General features: G+C 42.9%; 1 protein-coding gene across 1 annotated transcript in view; it reads right to left on the bottom strand.

Annotated features, from left to right (window-relative positions):
- TEAD1 (TEA domain transcription factor 1) overlaps positions 1-19,260 on the bottom strand; it is a 168,754-nt gene that overhangs the window by 40,956 nt on the left and 108,538 nt on the right. Inside the window, 3 exon segments of the mRNA XM_052811074.1 lie at positions 6,145-6,207; positions 6,296-6,358; positions 9,130-9,194. Coding sequence (XP_052667034.1) covers positions 6,145-6,207; positions 6,296-6,358; positions 9,130-9,194 — 191 coding nt within the window.

The raw sequence follows: 19,260 nt of genomic DNA, 5'->3' as shown, positions 1-19,260 counted from the left end.
ATGTAAATTGAAATATTAGCTTGCCTGCAACTTAAAAAACCAAGTATCTGTTGGGGTGTTTTTCCACCGTAATGGAGAGCGCTCGTAACCAGGAGGGAATGAGTCTTTCTACCTATCACTGCAACGCAGCCACTTCTGGGATGAAACCTGGTAACTGATTAATAACACACAATGGTATTACATCACAGTTTAGGCAGCAAGAGAAGTAATATATCCAATTAAAACGGCAGGGGTAATTTAAACAGGCAGATTACAGTAATTACCCAGGTTGGAATTTGGCCAGGACAAATGGGTTAACAGCCCTACTCTAAACAGGAACGTTGTGGGATTTTTAATGACTGCAAATAGTTAAGACTTTGATTTCCTATCTTGTCCAAGAGAGAAAGGGTTTGGTTTTGCGCTCACTTGTGCTGCCGTGTAAAACTAGAAGAAATCCTTTTGGGTCAATGAGGTTTACGTTGATGTACGTAAAGTAAAAGTTTGTCCCAGCGTGCTGCAGTCCTGTGCTGAGGTTCGGCAGAGGCTTGGGGGGACAGTATCTCCTACTGAATCATTAAATCCTTCTGGAGCTTAAGGTATTTGTTGGATAGGTCCCATCTGGCCCTGACCTGGCTTGACCCTACTTAATTTATGAGCTCTGATGGGATTGCTGCTGCCCAGGAATGACACTGTAGTAAGTAACAGACTGCACTCTTACGACTGCTGCCTTCCCCTCCCTTTATAAAAGTCTTCTGTGCTGTGGTACGTAATTAGTAATGAATGTTACCGAGGTGGATTTAGAGTACAATCAGGGGAAATTTGGTCTAGTTCCACTAAACCCCTAAAATATCATCACTGTAATGGAGATCAGGATCTACCTCATGGTTTAGCTGACTGCTTCTGGCTGCAGTTGCAAACACTTTGTTTTTGGAAGGTGTAAGCACTAAGAATCTAATGCAAGGAGACTATATAACTTTTAATGAATCAGGCCCTTGAGGTTTACTTTTCACCCATTAGTTTTGGAATGCAAAATACATAGTTAAATTAGATAATAATAATTCCCCAGTATCATCCAATTATAAAACTTAATATCTATAAAAGCCCCACATGAAACAGGAGTTCTACATGGCAAGCACAAAAGGATTTGTGCTTGACTTTCTTTTAATCCAACATAAACAGAAGAATAATTCAATCAATCAGTTCAAACAAGTTCTACAGCAAAAAATAAAAACCGTTATCCTAGAATGATAAATGGGCCTTTGAATACCATGTTATCTATGACTTTGGGAGAAAAAAATCTAAGACAGTATGAGGAAAAGTAAGCATAACAGAACACAGTATTAATTCAAGAAGCCCTATACCTGTACCAATATTTAAAATACAAAACTTTTCTTGTAAGGGAAAAAAAAAAATGACATAAGAGAAGAAACAACAATTCGCTGACAAAATGGATATGACAGTAACACTAACATAAAATAGATTCCTAATAAGCAATTTTGCAGATGTTATTTCTGTTCAGATCTTGTATTGATTCAAATAACCTTTGCAATAATTAGCTGTAGCTCAAAAAAGATAAACAAATCATGAAAATATACAATTGTTCTGGACAAAAGATAGAGAGCACTTCAGTGTTTCTAGCCCTGATCTCCAATTTGCTTATTATTAGAGAAGACAGGAGTAAATACAAAAGCTGGCTATTTCAGCCAGGCAATAGCTAATGCCAAGAAGAGAATGCGCATTCAAAGCTGTCCCAACTTGCTGCCTAATGAGTAGCAATTAATCCATCTTATTGTATTTCAAAATGCTGAAGACTCCATTCACATCAAAGGAAATTTTTCAAGGCTTTTATCATTGTTCATTTAAAAAGTATAGAGCTATCTTTAGCATTTTATAATTGACAACAATATTTTCTTTTTATCCCTCAATGCGGAATGTAGAATAATGGATTTTAAAACATGTAATACATGTGAACTGTAGGCATTTTAATGTTTCTTTTTGTCTCTGTCTAATTAATCTTGCACTATGAAAAAATATCTGAAATTAAAGTCTAAGATAGATGTATATCCTGCTGTGAAGACCTTTACTCTCTATTTATGCAAAACCTCCAATCCATCTTTTCTCCTGAATGGACAGAAGTGACTTTGGCTCCCTGTCAGTGCAAAGGTGGGAAATGCTGCAACCTAACACTATGGACTGGTGTATTTGACACAGAAATACAACATTAGAGTGTAAAAATTCTGCTTTGTCTCCTCCAGTCTCTGCCTGAGAGGAAACGTCGTGAAGAGCAGGTGCCTTTCAGATCTGTCTCCAAGAACAGCTTCAGCTCAGCCTCTCTTTCCATTTTCATGAGATGAAATTTCTCTAACTTCAGGAAGATTTTCATAACCTCAGAAAATTAAGATTAAAATCTCTAAAATAGGAGAGTTTTCCTGCTGTAACAAGAATTAAAATGTACAACATCCCTGGAAGGGCTGATGAGACATTGTCTACTGGTGGTCTTGAAATGCAGCAATAGCATTTATGGGCAAAACTTCTCCTTCTTGCTGACTAAGGACCCATCCGTCCAGAGCGACTGTAGGCACTCATCATCAAAGAAAAGGGACTTCGCTGGACCAGGCAGACTTTATGGCACACAGGTGAGATTTCAGTCTATTAGGTAAGCTTCAGTAATACTCTATCCAATGCCATGGGTGCAGATAGCTCTGAAATCCTTCCATCCATTTGGATTTTTGCAGAAGACAAACACAAGAAGATTCACCCAAGTCCTCTCCTCACCATGAGCAGGATTCAGACCAAGGTGAGACAGAAAGATCTCTTGGTATAAAACAAACTCAGCAGGTACTTAGGGAACAAGAGTTATTTGTTATACCCTTCGTCAAAGTAAGAGACCAGGAACTGAGGTCAGCAGGACCGATCGGCCACATCCCAAAAGATTGATAAGAAAAGGCGTTACAAAGAAAACCGCTAGCAATGAATGTCAGCTGGGGGACAACAGCCTCCGCGCCATGCCCCTGCAATCTTCAAGAGCCTGCCTGTGATTATTTCAGCTAAAGCAGCGCTGGCACACAGGGAAAGACCAGCTTCTCTGCAATACCCTGCCCTGTGTACACGTGGGAGGTAGGCAGAGAGGATGTCTGGTGGCAAAGAGAAAGAAACATGGGAGATGGAGACGGCCTTGGGTCAGAGCTGACTGAACTCGTAGCTGTGGACTGGCATGAGGGATCTCTGCATTAATCCACAGAGTGCTTTCCCCTCATGCTGTAGGTAGGAAACTTGACATCAGATGCATGTGGGTTTTTTAAGTAGTAACTGCTCCCCTGGATGCCACCAATCACGGGTTTTACAGGGCAATTGAAAGCGCCAGCTCATTGTTAAAAGGGTGAGATTGGCCCGGGGTGGAAGCAGTGCCTCCCTTGGCTGTCATCTTCTTTGTGGTCACCCCTTCACCAGGAAACGCGGGCAGCACCCGCTCCAGGAGAACAACGGCCCGAGGAGGCTGATGGGGCAGTGCAGGCTGCTGCCAAAATAGCCCCTGTTGAAACAACCGGCACGCGTAGATGCCAAAATGCATTCACCTCGTCTTCTTTCACATCAGTGATGTCCTTTTCAGGCAGTTTTCAAAGGACACTAGACCATACAGATGGTTCAGCACAGGAATAAGAAAAACGAGCAGTAGCACTAACAAAATGTCTGGAGGAGCGAGGTTCCATCTTGGGTCCCAAACCAGTGGCTTCTCCCACTTCCAGGGAGCAATTGCAGCTCCCCGGCAGGAAAAGCGAGGACCCTCTTTCTCATAAAGGCCGCTCCCTTTCGGCACCTTCTTGCATCAAAGTTTCATCTCTTCCGTGTGGGGAGAAAAAGGTCTGTGGGAGGCTGCAAGTTCTCCGGAAGGGGCCTGTGCAAGGGGGCAGGTGTCGTGCCGTGGCACCTCGCTCGCTGACGCCAAGAATGGCAAGAAAAAGGGGAGGGAGATGGGGAGAGCCTGGCTCCTCCGCCCGTCCTGGGCACCCCTCAGGCTGGGGCCCAGTCACCGGGGCTGTGTCGGGGCTCCTGGGGGAGCTCATCCTGGGGCAGGCTGAGCACCCGGGAGCAGGGGCAGGAGGAGCAGCCTGGGACCCACTGGCCAGCAAGACCCGCTGGGGAAGGGCTGGGGCAGCTTTTGCTGTAATGGTGCCCGGAGGGCAGCAAGGCCAGGGGCCGGCAAACCTTTGTCACCAGTGTGCACTCTGTCCTCACCACGGAGTTGTAGAGAGTCGAAGCAAATGTCCCTGCGGAGTGTCGGGCGCGTGGAGGTGGGAGACTCTTCCTGAAGCAATCGTTCCTTGCACCGAAATGGCAGCTCCCCCACCTTCTCCTCAGCTCTGGGGGAGCTGCAGCCCACTGACGGGTGGGAAGGGGCAGCAAGGCCTGAAGCCCTTACAAAATATTTTGTTGCCCTAACAGACCTTTCCTCCTTCCGACAACTCCTTAAAATGAAAAATCCCTCTGGATCTCTATTTACTGCAAATGGCATCTAGGCTAGAGGTCTCAAATATTATTAGGGTTTAGCTAGCTTCTTTTTTCTTTGGAAAGCTTCAATAAAAATCAGACAGCAGGTGCAGTACTTAAAAATATTTTTTGCTTTGTAAGCATCTTCATATTTTAAGCTAATTTGGGCATTTGGAAAGGGAAATATTTTAGAACAGCAAATCCAATATTTTTGTTAGGCTCCTAGGCCTGTATTTTGGTATCTAAGTGGGCTTCCAGGTTTTTGTAGCCCTGAGTGTTCACCAGTCCTATAAAACTCCGAGAGCTGCTGGTGCTGAGCACCTCTGAAAGTAAGGCCACCTATTTACATACTTAATTTTAGGCATCAAGGATCGACAATTTAAGCTTAAAATGCTACATATCTCTGTATTATTGCACCCTCGGTTAAAAAGCAGTATGTTTAAGTTGTCTTAGTTGTTCTTTATGAACCCCAACTGCTCAGCCAGTGCAGCTAAAAAGCCAGCCACCAACAGCCATACAAGCTTGCCAGCATGCTGCCCACTGCGGACGAAAAACCCAGTGCTTCTGTCAAGGAGGCCTGTTACAAAGCCAGGCTGTTATTTATACGCTGCAGTTCCAGAATCGTGGTAAGCATCCGCAGTGCTCACCGCTTAGTATTGTGAAATTACTTTCTGAAACAATTTGCTTTTCAGCTAGAACAAAAACGTGATTTGTTCTCATCTGGAGAAAAAAAAAATCGACAAAAATTAAAAAGGAGGGAAGTAAAAGATTTACAAGTTCCTTCGTATTTTATTAAAAAGAAAAAAATCAACAGCAAAAACTGCAAAACCCCCTCTTCCACTTTTAAGTAATGTGAAAACAAAACCAAAAAGGGTCCCAAGATCTCTGCTGGAAAACTTGAAAAAACAAGCAGTCCAAGAAACCCCTATTAAGCATTTCCAAGAGTTTCTTTTTAGCCTTAGAATATATTTTATGGAAAGCAGGGAAAACAGGGACATGTACAATTCATCACATCAGATTAAGCAAACATACTTAATATTCCCTGAACAGGACTCTGACTGATGCTCTCCAAAGATTAAATGTCAATATTTTACTTTAAAAAATAAAATTTCAGGGAATCTTGTAAATAGTACGTAACTTGAGGTGATACTAGACTGTACTCTAGAAACACCTTATAGTTAAAGCAATCTTGATAAGCTGTGCTCTCTGCACTTGGAATAAATGATCTGTTTTAAGTATTCTTGATAGCATTTCAAAAGCACAGACAAAAAACATTTGGGAATGGAAAACAATTACCCCAATTACCCCTCTGGAAAAAGCAAAAAAGAAAAAGCATCTACACAACTGCACAAAAACCCAGTGCATTTAAATACACTCCTAGCACTCAAACGTGAAAAAAAAATAATAATAAAATAGACTAACGGGTTAAAAATCAGGTTTAGGTGCTGAGCTGTTACAAAGAGTAGTTCACTTTGCATTTGGACAGTGTTAAAACGATGTTTTTAATGTGGATGCTAGTGCAGAAACTGGAGATTAAACACAAAGAGACGCAGACAGCTACCACATGCAGGAAAACGAGGTTACAGGCACGGCAGCACCAGGCGCTCGCCCATCACCGCGGGGAGGAGGAAGGGACAGGCATAGCAACCACAAGCCCAAAAGCAGAAAAGCGCATACCTTCAGCTTGGAATGAAAATCACGAGATTTCCTTCTGGCAAGAACCTGAATGTGACTAGACACCTGCAGGGTAGGGGAAGGGAGGAAACAAAGGAAAAGCCTGTAACCATGGAGATGAAAAGCCCCCTACAACTGGGCAAGCCAAACGTACCTTAATGGCGGCTTGAATTTCTCGAACTTTCTTTCTTGCTAAGACCTGTATGTGACTAGACACCTACATTGTTCAGGTTTATAGGGAAAAAAAAAAAACAACAAACAAAAGAAAAACAAAAAGCAAATCAAATTTAAAATGTCTATTTTTTTCTTTAAAAAAAAAAATAACTTTTCTGAGGGGAGGAAGTTATTTGCATCTTCAGTAAGCTCCGCTGTTAAAGTTACCACATTCCCAGCCAGATACCAAGCTCTTAGCACTGAGGCTTAACAATACAGGTCATCACTGCAGTGACTTGATTAAGGAAAAAAAAAAAAAGAAAAAAAGAAGTGTAACCCACCAGGTTGACATTCAGCTACAAGATAGAAGACACAGTTCGCAGTTGGATGCAGCCCACGTGCTTTGGTACCGATCCCATCTGTGGCCAGGCCCTGTGCTCTTGCCCAGGGAGCCGACAAGATTTCTACCCCATCTGCTGGGGAGGCAGATGCTCACTCTGACCATTTGCCACTAGGCTCGAGACATAACTTGGCACCGAGAAGTTTTATCCATTATTTATTGTGTTCTGCAGCTCCAATGAGGAGCCTCAGGCTGCATTTTGACCCCACTGAAATGCTTTAAATTCTGGCACAAACAATAAAATACTGGCACAACACAGGTCCCTGAACCTGTGCTGGCTTCCTCAGTAATCTCAGCTTCAAGTCTGCCCACAAAACATTCATGTAAGTGGGGACCAGTAACTTGACATCAGCTTGAGTCATGTCCAGGTTTGGCCCATCGTGATTACATTTTGGTTAGAAATTTTTGTAAATCCAGTCCTGCACTAGACCAGTTATTGGTCAGAAGTTGTTGCCTGTGCAGTGAAGGGTCTGGGCCCAGATTCACATTGCTGTTTACTCAGGCACATACTTAAATCCATGCTATTGATGATGAGGGTTTAATGATGCTGCCCAGCATCGCTCGGTAGTGCTCAGCATCCTATAGGTCTCTGTGTGAAGGTTGCAAACCTGCAGCAATGGTAAAAACTGCTAAAGAGAAATGTCTTATTCTTGTTTGACTCAGGGCATACCATATCAGGTGTTGTACATTTTTCCTAAGTTAATTACAATTAACAAAGCTTGATTTCCTCCCTCTACAAGACTGTTCCATGACAATAGTACCAAAAAGCCTGTATTTTTAGTAGGGAGGCAAACAGTAATGCATAAATGAGCACAGCCCCTGAAGGCCACCTTCAGAGACTTCCTCAGAATGCAGCTCAGGAACCAGTTTGCAGTAATTGAGAGTTATACTATTGCTTACTAAGCAATTTTGTAGTCAAACACGTAGACCAAGTTTTCACATGTGTTCATTTGTTTTGCTTTCAGTGGGATATTAGTGGTGTTAAAGGTTATACAAGAAGCGCAATCGTAACGTCTAATTGCTTCAGCTGAAACTCAAAAGTAACGACAATCAAACTTTTCTAAACACAAGGTCTAAAGTGATTTATGAATTGCTATAGAGGGGTGTACAAGTATGGAGGCAGAACACTGCCATATGTAAGCCATCACAGCCCTCTTGGTTTCATCACAGCCCTCTTGGTTTCACCACAGCTCTACCAGCACATGCTGGCCAAGGATCTAGCCCCAAGGTCTGCATTTTGACTCCTGATGCAATTTTAAGATCCCAGTGTTACCCCTGATTCTTGGAGCTTGCATGGGCATAGCAGGGCAGAACTTGGGACTTTGTCTTTTGTTTCAGATTTCTTTGCCAATCTTTTGTTTGTTCCTTCTCCATGTGCTGCAGTGTCTCTCCTTTCTCATGTCTTTTTTCATCCCTCGTACATATGTTTTCTTCTTAACTGACAAAGGACACAACCCAGCGCAAAATATCACCCAGTTCAAAGTGCTTTAAATCTGAGCGCTGGCAGCAGGCCATCTTTGTGTGTGCCGACTCAGTGTCACCTTTCCCAGCACTACAAAACACGCGTAGCATGCAAGTGTATGAGTCTCTGCCTTCCCCTTTGTCACGCACGCGGATGGGGAGAAGGGGAATCACGCACTTGACGTTAGAGAAAGCGAGGGCACTCTGCGATTTGCAAAGCATTTTGAAACAGTGCAAGGGTTTAGTAACCACTGCATAAACTATACAGAGCGTGTGCCTTCTGTGAGGCTGCTCATCACCGTGGATATTATAAATTAAAGGATTTAGTCATATGAGATAAGTTAATGATTATGTGATAATCATCTGAAAAAGACTTAAGACTGGTTAGAGGTTTATTCTGACCCTTTGATGAATGAAATCTTACCATGGCCACAGACCAGGAGCCTGAAGGCTCTTAGGGGAATTTTTTATTATTTTTTCATCCTGTAGCAAGTACTGCCCGTGAGCTGAGAGCATGATTACAATCAGTCGTGCTAGATAGTTTTTATTTATTTACCTCTCATATCCAATGATCATAACCTCTATTTTATAGGCAAATTAGCTGGACTTTTAGAAGTTCCATTATTCATCATCTCAAAATAATCATTATATTCTGTAATTGTCCTTATAGAGAAATAAGGCATAATACTTTATGCTTCTGCTTCAACTTTTGGAATTATTTTTTCTCCAAATACGGAGTATAACAGCTTCATGTACACATACGTTAACAAAAAATACATCCTCAAACCACCACTGAAATGATGCACAGCATAAAAAACCAGAGTTTTAAATATTTTCTAAACAGCTTGTATTTAATCTGAACAGTGAAGTCAATACATCATCTCATCAGAGCTGAAGCACAGACAGCCACTGCAGCCAAAATGCCATGTTTTGTCATTCACTGACATGCATACTTCCCCACTGGGTTATTTTACCTGCTTCCTGGTCCGTGTCTTCCCTGTTCTAAGTTTGATGTATCTGGCTATCAATTCATTCCTACCTGAAACAAAGAAAAAATCATCATAAGGGACAAGCAGCATCACATCCATAAACACCATCAAAATACCACATTTAAACATATGAGCTCCATGCATATGAGGCTTATGTTTTCTTACACCTACTCCACTTTTCCTTTGCAAACTATTTATCAGTATTTCTCATTGTTCATCAGTATTTCTCTTCCCTGTCTTTAACAGACATCGTATGTGCCACATGAACTATGCAGAGGGCTACGGGTTCAGTGTTTTCCCACTGAAGTCCTGGAGCTGTTTGCAGGCAGAGAGGCACCTCCTTGGTCAGTGGCAGTGCCCAGGGTGATCTCTCCCTGGAGAACGCTGACACAAGGTCTGGGCTTCTCCGGCTTTGCTTCTGACTGCGCTGGGTGGTGTTTTCCCCCCCCTGCCCCACCTAGACCCCTCCTGGGAGAAGCAGCTGCTCTTGAGAAGGTCGTGTGCCACCCGAGCCGAAGTGCCAGTGACCCAGATGTTATGGTTTCACATCAGCTTTTCTCCAAGTTTTAACTCTACGAGGAGGACAGCAAAATCTATCCTTCCTGCCAGGAAGCACTCTGCCTCCTCCACTGATGGAAATCACTGTCTCAGTTCAGCAGGTTATCAATCATACCCCTAACTCTACGCACAAGAGTGGTCACCCTGCACTGCCTAAGTTCCTGCTGCAGTGAGACCGATCAACACGGTGGTTTGTTATTCAGAGCTCTATTTCTCTTGGAAATGTATAGTATTTCCAAGTTTCTAAAATGGCTATTTGACTCTTCTTCAGTCACACATTATGCTACCTAATACAAACTAACATTTTCTTTCCAAATAATTTCCTTCCTAAATATTGCTGACATGGAAGATAACACAGTTTTATGTGGTGCCCTGTTTATTTTCACTGCGTATTATGTTACTTCTCCATGAGTTGTAATAACTTAAATATACTCGTTCAACAAGTCCTAAGTTATGGACTTATTTGCATTCAGCACAGGGGATAAGCAGCCTGTGTGTAGAAAATGAGAAAACTGATTTAGCGTCAAGCTGAAAATGGGGAGGTTAAGAAAATAAGTTGTCACCCACCAAGTTATTTTAAAGTGGATGAGTACATATCTGGGGAGTGCAGAAAGTTATTATATCAGCCAGGGACTCAAAGTCTTTCAGTTTGACGTTGGGGGGGAGAGACGGGGAAGTTTTGAAGTAGCCTGCCTATGTCTGAAGGGCATTTGTTGACTGGAAGATTGAACACAGTTAGTCAAACTAGACCTTCATTTTCCTTTTTTCTTCTGTCTCCCCCTCTGAGCCTTATTTTACACCCTTTGCCTCAAATGTCTCATGGTTCCTGTCTCTTCCATGGATTGTTTGCTAAATGGGTGCTAGAATATGAAATATCAATGTACTTCAGAATAGAGCTGTGTTTTCTCCGATTCCCTTTTTGTTTTGGTCTGGACTGTGTACCAGGCTTCCTGCAACGTGGCACTGTAATGGCTATGTGAGGTTTGTAATTCTTCAGCAGGTCTCTTCAGGACAAACTTTTCTGCAAATATTTCTGCACACAAATGAGGGATTTCCGTATGCAAACAGAACAGCTAGTTACCTAATTTCATGCAAAGACCTTGTCTTTTGGCTGGACAGAAGTTCTGCAGCCTGTTGTGCCCACAAGGTACTTGCCACTTGCAGTGAACAAGAGCCTTTGTGTTCATGGGGTGAACCAGGGAATGCTCAGTCTTTGTATCTCTCTATTATCGTGTTCTTTCTCATAATCCAAACAGTTCACTTCAAATATGGAGAATTAGTTTTCATAGTGGTGGCTGTCCCCCTATGTCCTTATGCTGTAACAGCAGCTACCTCATAGTGATAGGACTGCAAATTCACTTGCAGGTGTTGGGCATGGACAGAAATGGAGCTGCTCTGCTCTTCATTAATATTAGATAGAAAAGTTCTACAGTGGAAAAGGATCATAGAGTTTGGGAAAAGGAACCGACAGAGAGGTTGAGAGCCTGAGGCCATGGCAATGAGAAGGGAGAGGAAAAGGTATACAATGATGGCACATCATACTAAATGTGCTTTGGACAAGAGTTGTCCAAAACCTTCTTGCTTGGTACTTTTTATGCCTCTGCAGTGTCCCTTTAATGAGTACTAGGCTAGCAGACAGTAGAGAGGTTCACAAAAATTAAAAGCAAAACAGGAAGATGCATTTCAGCACCTGCCACTGGGGAGCCCATAGGGGTGGTAGCCTGCAAGAGCAGCCCTCTGCGATCTGGTGAGAATCAGAGATCACCATATTCCTGCAATCACTGGTATGATAGGTGGTATGAACATTTTCATATTTCTAAATGCACATTTTGATTTAATTGGGGAATGTCCCCCCTCCAGAAAGTACCTTCTTTGCACATCTTTAAGTATGTGCATACGTTAAGCACCCAGAATAGTTTTTTGGTGCAAAAAGCATTGTCAGGTTGTCCTTAGCAGCAGCCGGTGAGTCTGCACAGTCAACGACTCTATAAGGTGATGTAAAGGATGCGTTGCCATCTCTCGTCCCTCTGTCTGTACTGAAGGTGTTTCCGATACATGGCCACAGGGCAGGTCACTCCAGCCATCCCTTGCCCATTAAGGCAGTCCTATGCAACCCTCTGCCGTAGCTGAGGAAGGAAGAGTTAAACCTTCTCACGGTTTCACAGTTTTCTTCCCAGTCAAGAGAGCTAAAAACCTATTTTTAAAGGAAAGCTCAGATTCTCAGGCAGCCACTTGACAGGAAAAGCAGCTTTATAAAAAACACCAAGCACTGAAAGTCTAGACTGTACTGTTCAAAATACCAGTCAAGTGCTGTCTCCAGTTGAGCCCCAGTCCACCCATGAAGTGCTTTAGCTTGAATCAAGGTGGGGTTTCTCTAGCTGCTGTCTAGCCTGGCAGGGGTACGACCAACAAGATTGTGGGTTTGCAAAGTGATTGCTTCCCCTTAAGGTGAAGTCTAGCTGGAGCCTAGCTCGAGAAGAGTCAACAGGGTGGAATAATTTGACTTAACTTACAGGGAGGAAGAACTCTACAAAGAACCATGCAAAGAGGCTGAGGCAACAGCCTTAGGTTTTCCTTATGGCCACGTTTTCAACACAGCAAAGAAACGTGCATCAGGTTTAGCCAGAGCAGGAGATACTGTAGCCTCATGAGGCTCACTAAATACCTTCTGCCCAGCCACAGTGATCTGAAAAGACATAAATTCTTTTCTTGGACTACCAAAAAGCCGTAAACAGAAACATAAGCACTGCCTGACATATACAAGATAGACATCCCCAATTAAAAGTTTACAGCCTTTATGTTATCTACCAAACATTGGTGCTCTTCTTTACCAACTCTGACAGATACTATCAGAAAAGATCTTATCTCCCAATCAGCTAAGGCCCAGAGAGGATTTTAAAGAAAGGAAGTCTTAATAATCCTAAAAACACCTTTTCCCGTTCTTGGGAATGGGAAGAGTCTGAAACAAAAGGAGGCTCAAGGAACTTCTTTAACTGGCCATTAGAAACCTTAGGGTGAAAAATGCTCATTAATAAATAGATCTGTTTTTTCTCTAAGAAGAGCTCAGCTGTGGAAATACTTTCCATACACGCCCTCCTTCTCTCTCCCTGTCATATATATCTGAGAAATTGCCTGGCAGAAGAGAAGAGGTCAGGTTTATGAACTGTAAATGTTCAGCTCCTTCTTCTTGTCATCCGCTATGACAGTCTCCTACTTCGAATATTTTGGTTCAGGTATCAAAGAGAGGCGTGGGGAGGTGCCCGGTCAGATAAAACATCTTCACAGCACAGGAATCTTTTCCAAGGATCTTGAAAATATCAGGAGAGGACCACAACAAATATTTTATATAGGCTTCTCTTGTGGTTTTTTTTCCCTTTTAAGTTCAGGCTTTATCTGTCATGCCCTTCTGTACTGTCAGCGCAATTGCAAACTGTAAGTCTCCCTGGACTGATGCTGAGGAAGAGGAATTTTACACAACAGAACATCTTTTTTAATCGTGGCAGAAAGTAAAAAGGGGGTTCAGCTAGAAACAGTGCAGATGCTAGAAAACCTGTGAGGCTTTGTGGGGTGCCAAAACCTCACTGTGACCCCTCCGGGGGAACAGCCGGGCCCCCAGGGCAGCCCTGCTCCTGCCAACCAGTGGGACACAGGGTCCCTCCACCTTCCCAAACTACTGCCCCATCCCTGAGGAGCGTCAGCCTAAACAAAGGAGTGTGCGGTGATCCCAGACACCTCAAGGGCAGCACGGAGGACTGACGTTTCTGCTCTTCTTGTTCAAAATAAGTAGAAGCAGCTGCAAAGTGGGGAGGTTCCCACCCGCCTCTCCCCAGGGGAGGCAGTTGTTGCTCTAACAGAGGGCCCTTGTGCGGGGAAGCCTCCCCCACTAAAGTTATTTCCAAAACCAGCTTAAAGCGGCCGACCATCAGCCCCCACAAAGGTCTCCACAAGGCTCCCAGGTGCCACCCTTGGTGCTGAGGGTGGGTTTGGCCCCACTCGCCCAGCATAGGCACTCACCCGAAGGTGAAAGTCACCCCTTGGGTGAGGAGGGCATAACCGGCAACCCCTTCATGGGCCAAAAATGGTACCACCGCCTCTGCACAGGAGCCACCAGGCCTCCACAGGCAGCTCTACCGGGACCCACGTAGCTGTGGACAAGCCCCCAGCCATGACGGGTCCCTTTCCCCGGGTCCCAGCCACAGGCATCACTGCTCAAACCCGGTCCCCGCCAGCACAGGGGCAGTGAGCTGGTGCGTGTCCCTGGTGAGCCGCTGCGTGGCGGGCAGGCGTCTTTATTTAGAACATTAATGACACAAATTAACCCTCCGCCCTCCAAGCTCCCAGTAATAGGCACCATCCGAATGTGATAAAAATAGGCAAGTGTGGGAAATCAAGCTGGTTAACAATTTGAAAATGAACAGCTACTTTTAAAGTTTTCATACTCAGCAAAATAATTCAAGTAATGACCAAGACGAAAAGCCTATTCTTTTCAGATAATGGCGTATTATGAATTCCTCCAAATTCTGCGAGACTGTGGCTCAAAAGAGGTATTCCACATCCTGAGTGCAAAGTCTGGGGACCGACTGCACAAACATTTTATCTCCAAAGTCATGCTCACGGCCATATTTTCACCATGGCAAAGCTTTTCAGCTGGTTTTGGTAAACTCCATTTCTGGTCGCCTCTGCTTGAAACTGCTACGACGGCCTGGTGATCGCAAAGTGCTGCACGTGGGCCCAGGGGCCAAATTTGGAGAGCTAGCCGGAATTTTGCTTGATGAGGAGCCTGCTGACGAGCTCGCCGTACCTCAAGGCGAGCGCTCTCCTGGGACAGCCCCTGTGAGCGGCACTGAGCCCTTTGTCTCGCTGCTGAGTACGGGCCGGATCCAGATCCCACCCGACGTCACGGGGGTCTGTGCGTGGACGTCGTCAGCAGGGACAGGCTGGTTTGAACGCTCTCCTCCATCAGAAGGTGGCCGTGGGGCCCTTGGGCGGCCAGGCTCACAGCCCGTGGAGGAAGAGCCGCTCCACCGTGGCGCTCGGCCCCGGCGGTTTTCTGCTCCGTTTTGCCGGAGAGCTCGCCTAAAATTTGCCGGTGCCGCTTTCTGAAGACGCTTTAAAGCTAAATTGGCTAACAAAAAGCCTCTTGTAGATAAAAGAGCTCTGCAAGTCAACAACTGGCTAAGCAGTTTAAACCCCTAAGTAAGGCATCCTCTATTTAAACGTTATAGGCAAATCTAATTTAAGCTTTTAAAAATATTATGGGCAGGTGTTTAAGTCGTCCGCACACTGGGTTTTGCGAGAGATTCGGAGGGGGCTGGGCGGCGCTTCCCAGGCGGGCAGCATTTTGTTCAGACAAGCTTTCTGCAGAAGGCCACGTGACATAGGCCAAATAAACAGCATCTGGGGATTTTCAATTACAGACCTTCACCCAGCATGCCTGCACTGTAATCTCTACCAGATGAGGCTCAGGCCTCACTATTTTCAATAATTCACACACTGTGTACACATAACATGACAATAAGGGCATTCATGCAACCGCCTGATTCGCACATCAAAGCTCCCAAATGGCCAGCTGTAAGCATGCTTACTGCTGAATAATTCATTCTTTTCACAGGCTTGAAAAAACGCTCAGCGGGAGTTGGCAAGCTTGTGTTCTTTCCTGTGTGGTATGCTAAACTCAAATTTTGAAAGAGGTACAGCCCCACTAAAAAGAGTCAGAGATCCAACTATTTAAATGTGCATTTGCGAGCTTTCGGATGGCTGCTCACAAAAAAAAAAAAAAAAAAAAAAAGAAGCGATACATTTCCAAGTGGGTAGTGGAGATAAGATGAAATAGCCTACATGATTTCTGGGGCAGGTGTTTAATAGAAATAAAATGATAAAACTGTTTTCCAGATCGTAAAATATTTTTTACACATATTATTCCTCGCTAAATATCTCAGATATACCAGAGGCATAATAGTTAACAAGTTCAGCAAACTTGAAATTTCCACATACTTAGCATAAATTTTCGACTGTATGGCAAAGAGGGTTTTAGTTAAGATTAACACATATGAAAAAGGCAAACATAGAAACACCAGAGTTAATTTTGTAACTCCTATTTACTGTTCTCACAGATATGGGTAGAATACTAATTTCTAGATGATATTTTAACAACTCCAAATTTGCAGCTGTGTCTCTGAACATTTAGCTTGCAACTGGTGAGTGTTCCAGATTTTGAAAATACTTTGGCTTTACACAACAGAAGCATAATTTCTTTAAGAAAAAAAAAGGGGGGCAGAGAGAGGGAAAAGAAGGGTCTGCTTCATAATATCAAGTTTTCTTGACTGTCAATCAATGCCAGAACCAGCAGGATCAACTAGTCGTGACCTCTCCTTATAGCAAACACATGCTGCTTACCAGCTGTGGACTGTGTTTTTTACACCCTTTTCTCTATCATTCAGAATGGCTTCCTCCTAATCACAATAATCCCAAAAGTACTAAAACATATCAATCGTCCTTTAAGCCCTGCCTACAAAAGGCCAGCCGTCCGGCCTTTATGGGCTTGTCCAACAGCAGCTGATACTTCATTCAACTACAAATCCAATTTAGCAGTTACAAGAGGTTTAGCATCACTGGAAAAATATTGGTGTTGATCCTGCACTCTTAAGTCAGCAAATATTCCTTTGCCATATTGTTTAGCTTTTTCTGCCATATTTACACTTCTGCTGGATTTCCCTGAATGACTTCAACAACAGCATTTAACCTCTGAACTGGTAATATTTACAGTTGATCAAACAGTGATTTTTATAATATGTTTACCACAATTACAGAAACATAAGCCTATTTGTATTCCAACTGTTACGATTCTGAAAAAAACCCCAACCAACAACCCTAAAAACAAACACAGTCATTTCATTCAAAACCATAGAGCACACTTTATGTATTAGTTATGCAGGATGTTATTTATTATAGCCCTTTGGGCAAGTTTATGGCAATTCTTTCACTTATGTATTTTTAATTGCCAAGTGAGCCAATGCAAACACTCCCTCGATCCCCCTCCACTTTTCTTTTTCTTTTTTTCCTCTTTAAACAGCAGTATATGTAATGCCTTAAAGTAAAGAGGGGAGACCCTATCTAGGGAATTTACTATTCCCTAGCCCAAATCTGCAAATTTGTGGGACCGCTCAGTTTAGTCAGCCTTTAATAATGGGAAGATAAGGCAGGAGATAACTTCTCTGGCCCTGTGGAAGAGAATGGGAGCTGCTTTTCACTTGCTTTGTAGTGAAAATAATCAGCATAACCTGCATCAAGCACAGGATTTCCATCTCTCTGCATGGGCACTTGTCAGAGGGCCGGGGCCACCCAGCTCACCTACAGCCAAGGACGGAGGCAGGTCCCCACAGTCCCCCAGGGAATGGGGTGCGGGCAAAAAAAATAATCGAGTGTCTTAGACCTGCTGGAGCTTGTTGCTTAACTCTGCACGGAGTCCTTCAAGAGCCAAGGCTCTGGCTCTGAATTTAGGTAGGGACCACGCACAAAAGCGGCCATCCCAGGACAGGACCAGGAGGAGACAAAGACCGCAGGGCTGCTAAAATGGGTTATAAAGGCTGCCCGAGTGGGGTGGGTGTGTATGCAGACACACACACGCAAGATTACAATAAGCCACTTAAGTATTATTATACACAAATTAACTGCTTGCAAAGTGTACTGTAACTGGGTTGCCCAAGAGGACAGGGAAAAGAAAAGATCCAAGAAACAAAATAACCAAAATAATCCCTTCAGATGCTAATGAGCGAACAATTACAATGACTCATTGAAGTTATATCATAATGATACTTCTAAAGAAAAGAACTTTTTGTGTATTGTATTAAAAACAACAACAATAAAATGATCCCAGGCTGAAGCAACACCACAATTTAATTTATACAGCAAAAGGGAAGTGACCTAATAGTAGCACAGAAAGATATTCTCCTCATGTCAAGTCTTAACATATTGTTTTTTTATCCCAGCTTCAGTTTTAAAGAAAACAATGAAAAAGACCCATAGACACATCTGGTTCAAAAGTCTTCATTGACTCTAATGTAATGCATTGGATTCTGTTTGGCAGGTCTTCATACTGGGAAATACTCCATATAAGCAATGTTTATTAATCTCGTCTTCTGAGTTTTTAAAAACACAGACAGAACATATTTCAAAGAGAGAGCAATGATCCAGAGATCTCTCTGAATATTCATTAATTAATATTTTGTCAGTGTCAGTTGTCTCAACAAAAGAAGGTTTTACAATTTACTCTAAGCCTCATTTAATTAAAATTTATGTAACAAAAATACATGGAATTTTTTTGCTCCCTTGTAATTACATTATTTTCTACTTACTATAAACCGTATTTTACTGCAACCCAAAACGCATTTGAAAACAAATAGCAATTTTTAGGCTTCAGAATATACAAAGAAATCCCCATAGGAAAAAAATCCCCAAACTTGACCTTTGCCATCTCTCTGGATCAGCTACAGATGTTTAGTAGATTATACAAAAACCTAGATGTCCTTAATCTGACATTCTTTTTTTTTTCCCTGCTATGATAGGAACTCTTAGTAACCTATCTGTGAAGACCCCGTGCGGCTTCCACGTGCGTATGTAATTGCTGTGTTGTTTTCCAAGGTAGTTGCAATTTTTCAGCGGCATGAGCAGTTCAGAAAGAAGACTCTCACCCAGCACTACTGACAGAAAGTCTGATTTGGACAGGAATCCTTCAAATACACAGACAATGGGCTGGCTGACCTGTCATGCATGATGGATGAGTTAAGGGGATTAAAACCACTATTTGCATTAGAATAGATAAAAATTAGCAAAATAGAATTTCTCAGTAGGTGGCTTCAGTTCTGTTTGTTCTCTTAGGCAAAATGAAGTTCATTTTTAAAGGAATTGTGATTGTTTAAGTAATGCTCAATTGCAGAGGAGAAATTTTGGATGCCGGCTTGCTTTCTAGTGTTTATTCTTTAAGAAATCCACTTTATCACTACAACAGTATCCTTTTTCCCCCATGTTTAATATTAAAACATTACACAATAACTACAATGTTCTAACTACTTTAAACCGTATGTATATCTAATGCGTACATGTTTCTGAGCTGCATGTACCCAAAAAAGTGTTTTGAGTTCAGAGAGAGATGATCAAAAAGACCAAAAAATTACTTCAAATTGTGTATTGATGCTTCACTGAGGTTCTGAGTATGAGCCTGTGACTCAAAAACCGTAAGAGGCAGATGCTTGAAATACTGCATGTTTCTTTTGACTAGATTCATATTGCATAGTGATGGTACTTAAAAGACTCAGAAATAGCTGCACAAAGTAACATAATGAAAGACTCGCCTTACGGAATAGCATTATATAGTTTATACAGTATAACTTTGAAAGAAATCTGTATGAACAAGTCAGTGCACACAAGTAGACAAACAGATGTAGAAACTCCAGAAACATCCATGGACCACCTCCCCTCACTCCTGCAGAGAGCAACCGAGATTTGTCTGTCAAACAAGAGTTGTAAAAGTAACGGAGGTCCCCCTCTTTGCAAGGCTCA

Source organism: Harpia harpyja, chromosome 16, assembly GCF_026419915.1.
Source record: "Harpia harpyja isolate bHarHar1 chromosome 16, bHarHar1 primary haplotype, whole genome shotgun sequence".
In the NCBI taxonomy this organism is placed as follows: domain Eukaryota; kingdom Metazoa; phylum Chordata; class Aves; order Accipitriformes; family Accipitridae; genus Harpia; species Harpia harpyja.
Note: the sequence above shows the minus strand (reverse complement) of the source record. Positions and strands in the feature narration are given on the sequence as shown.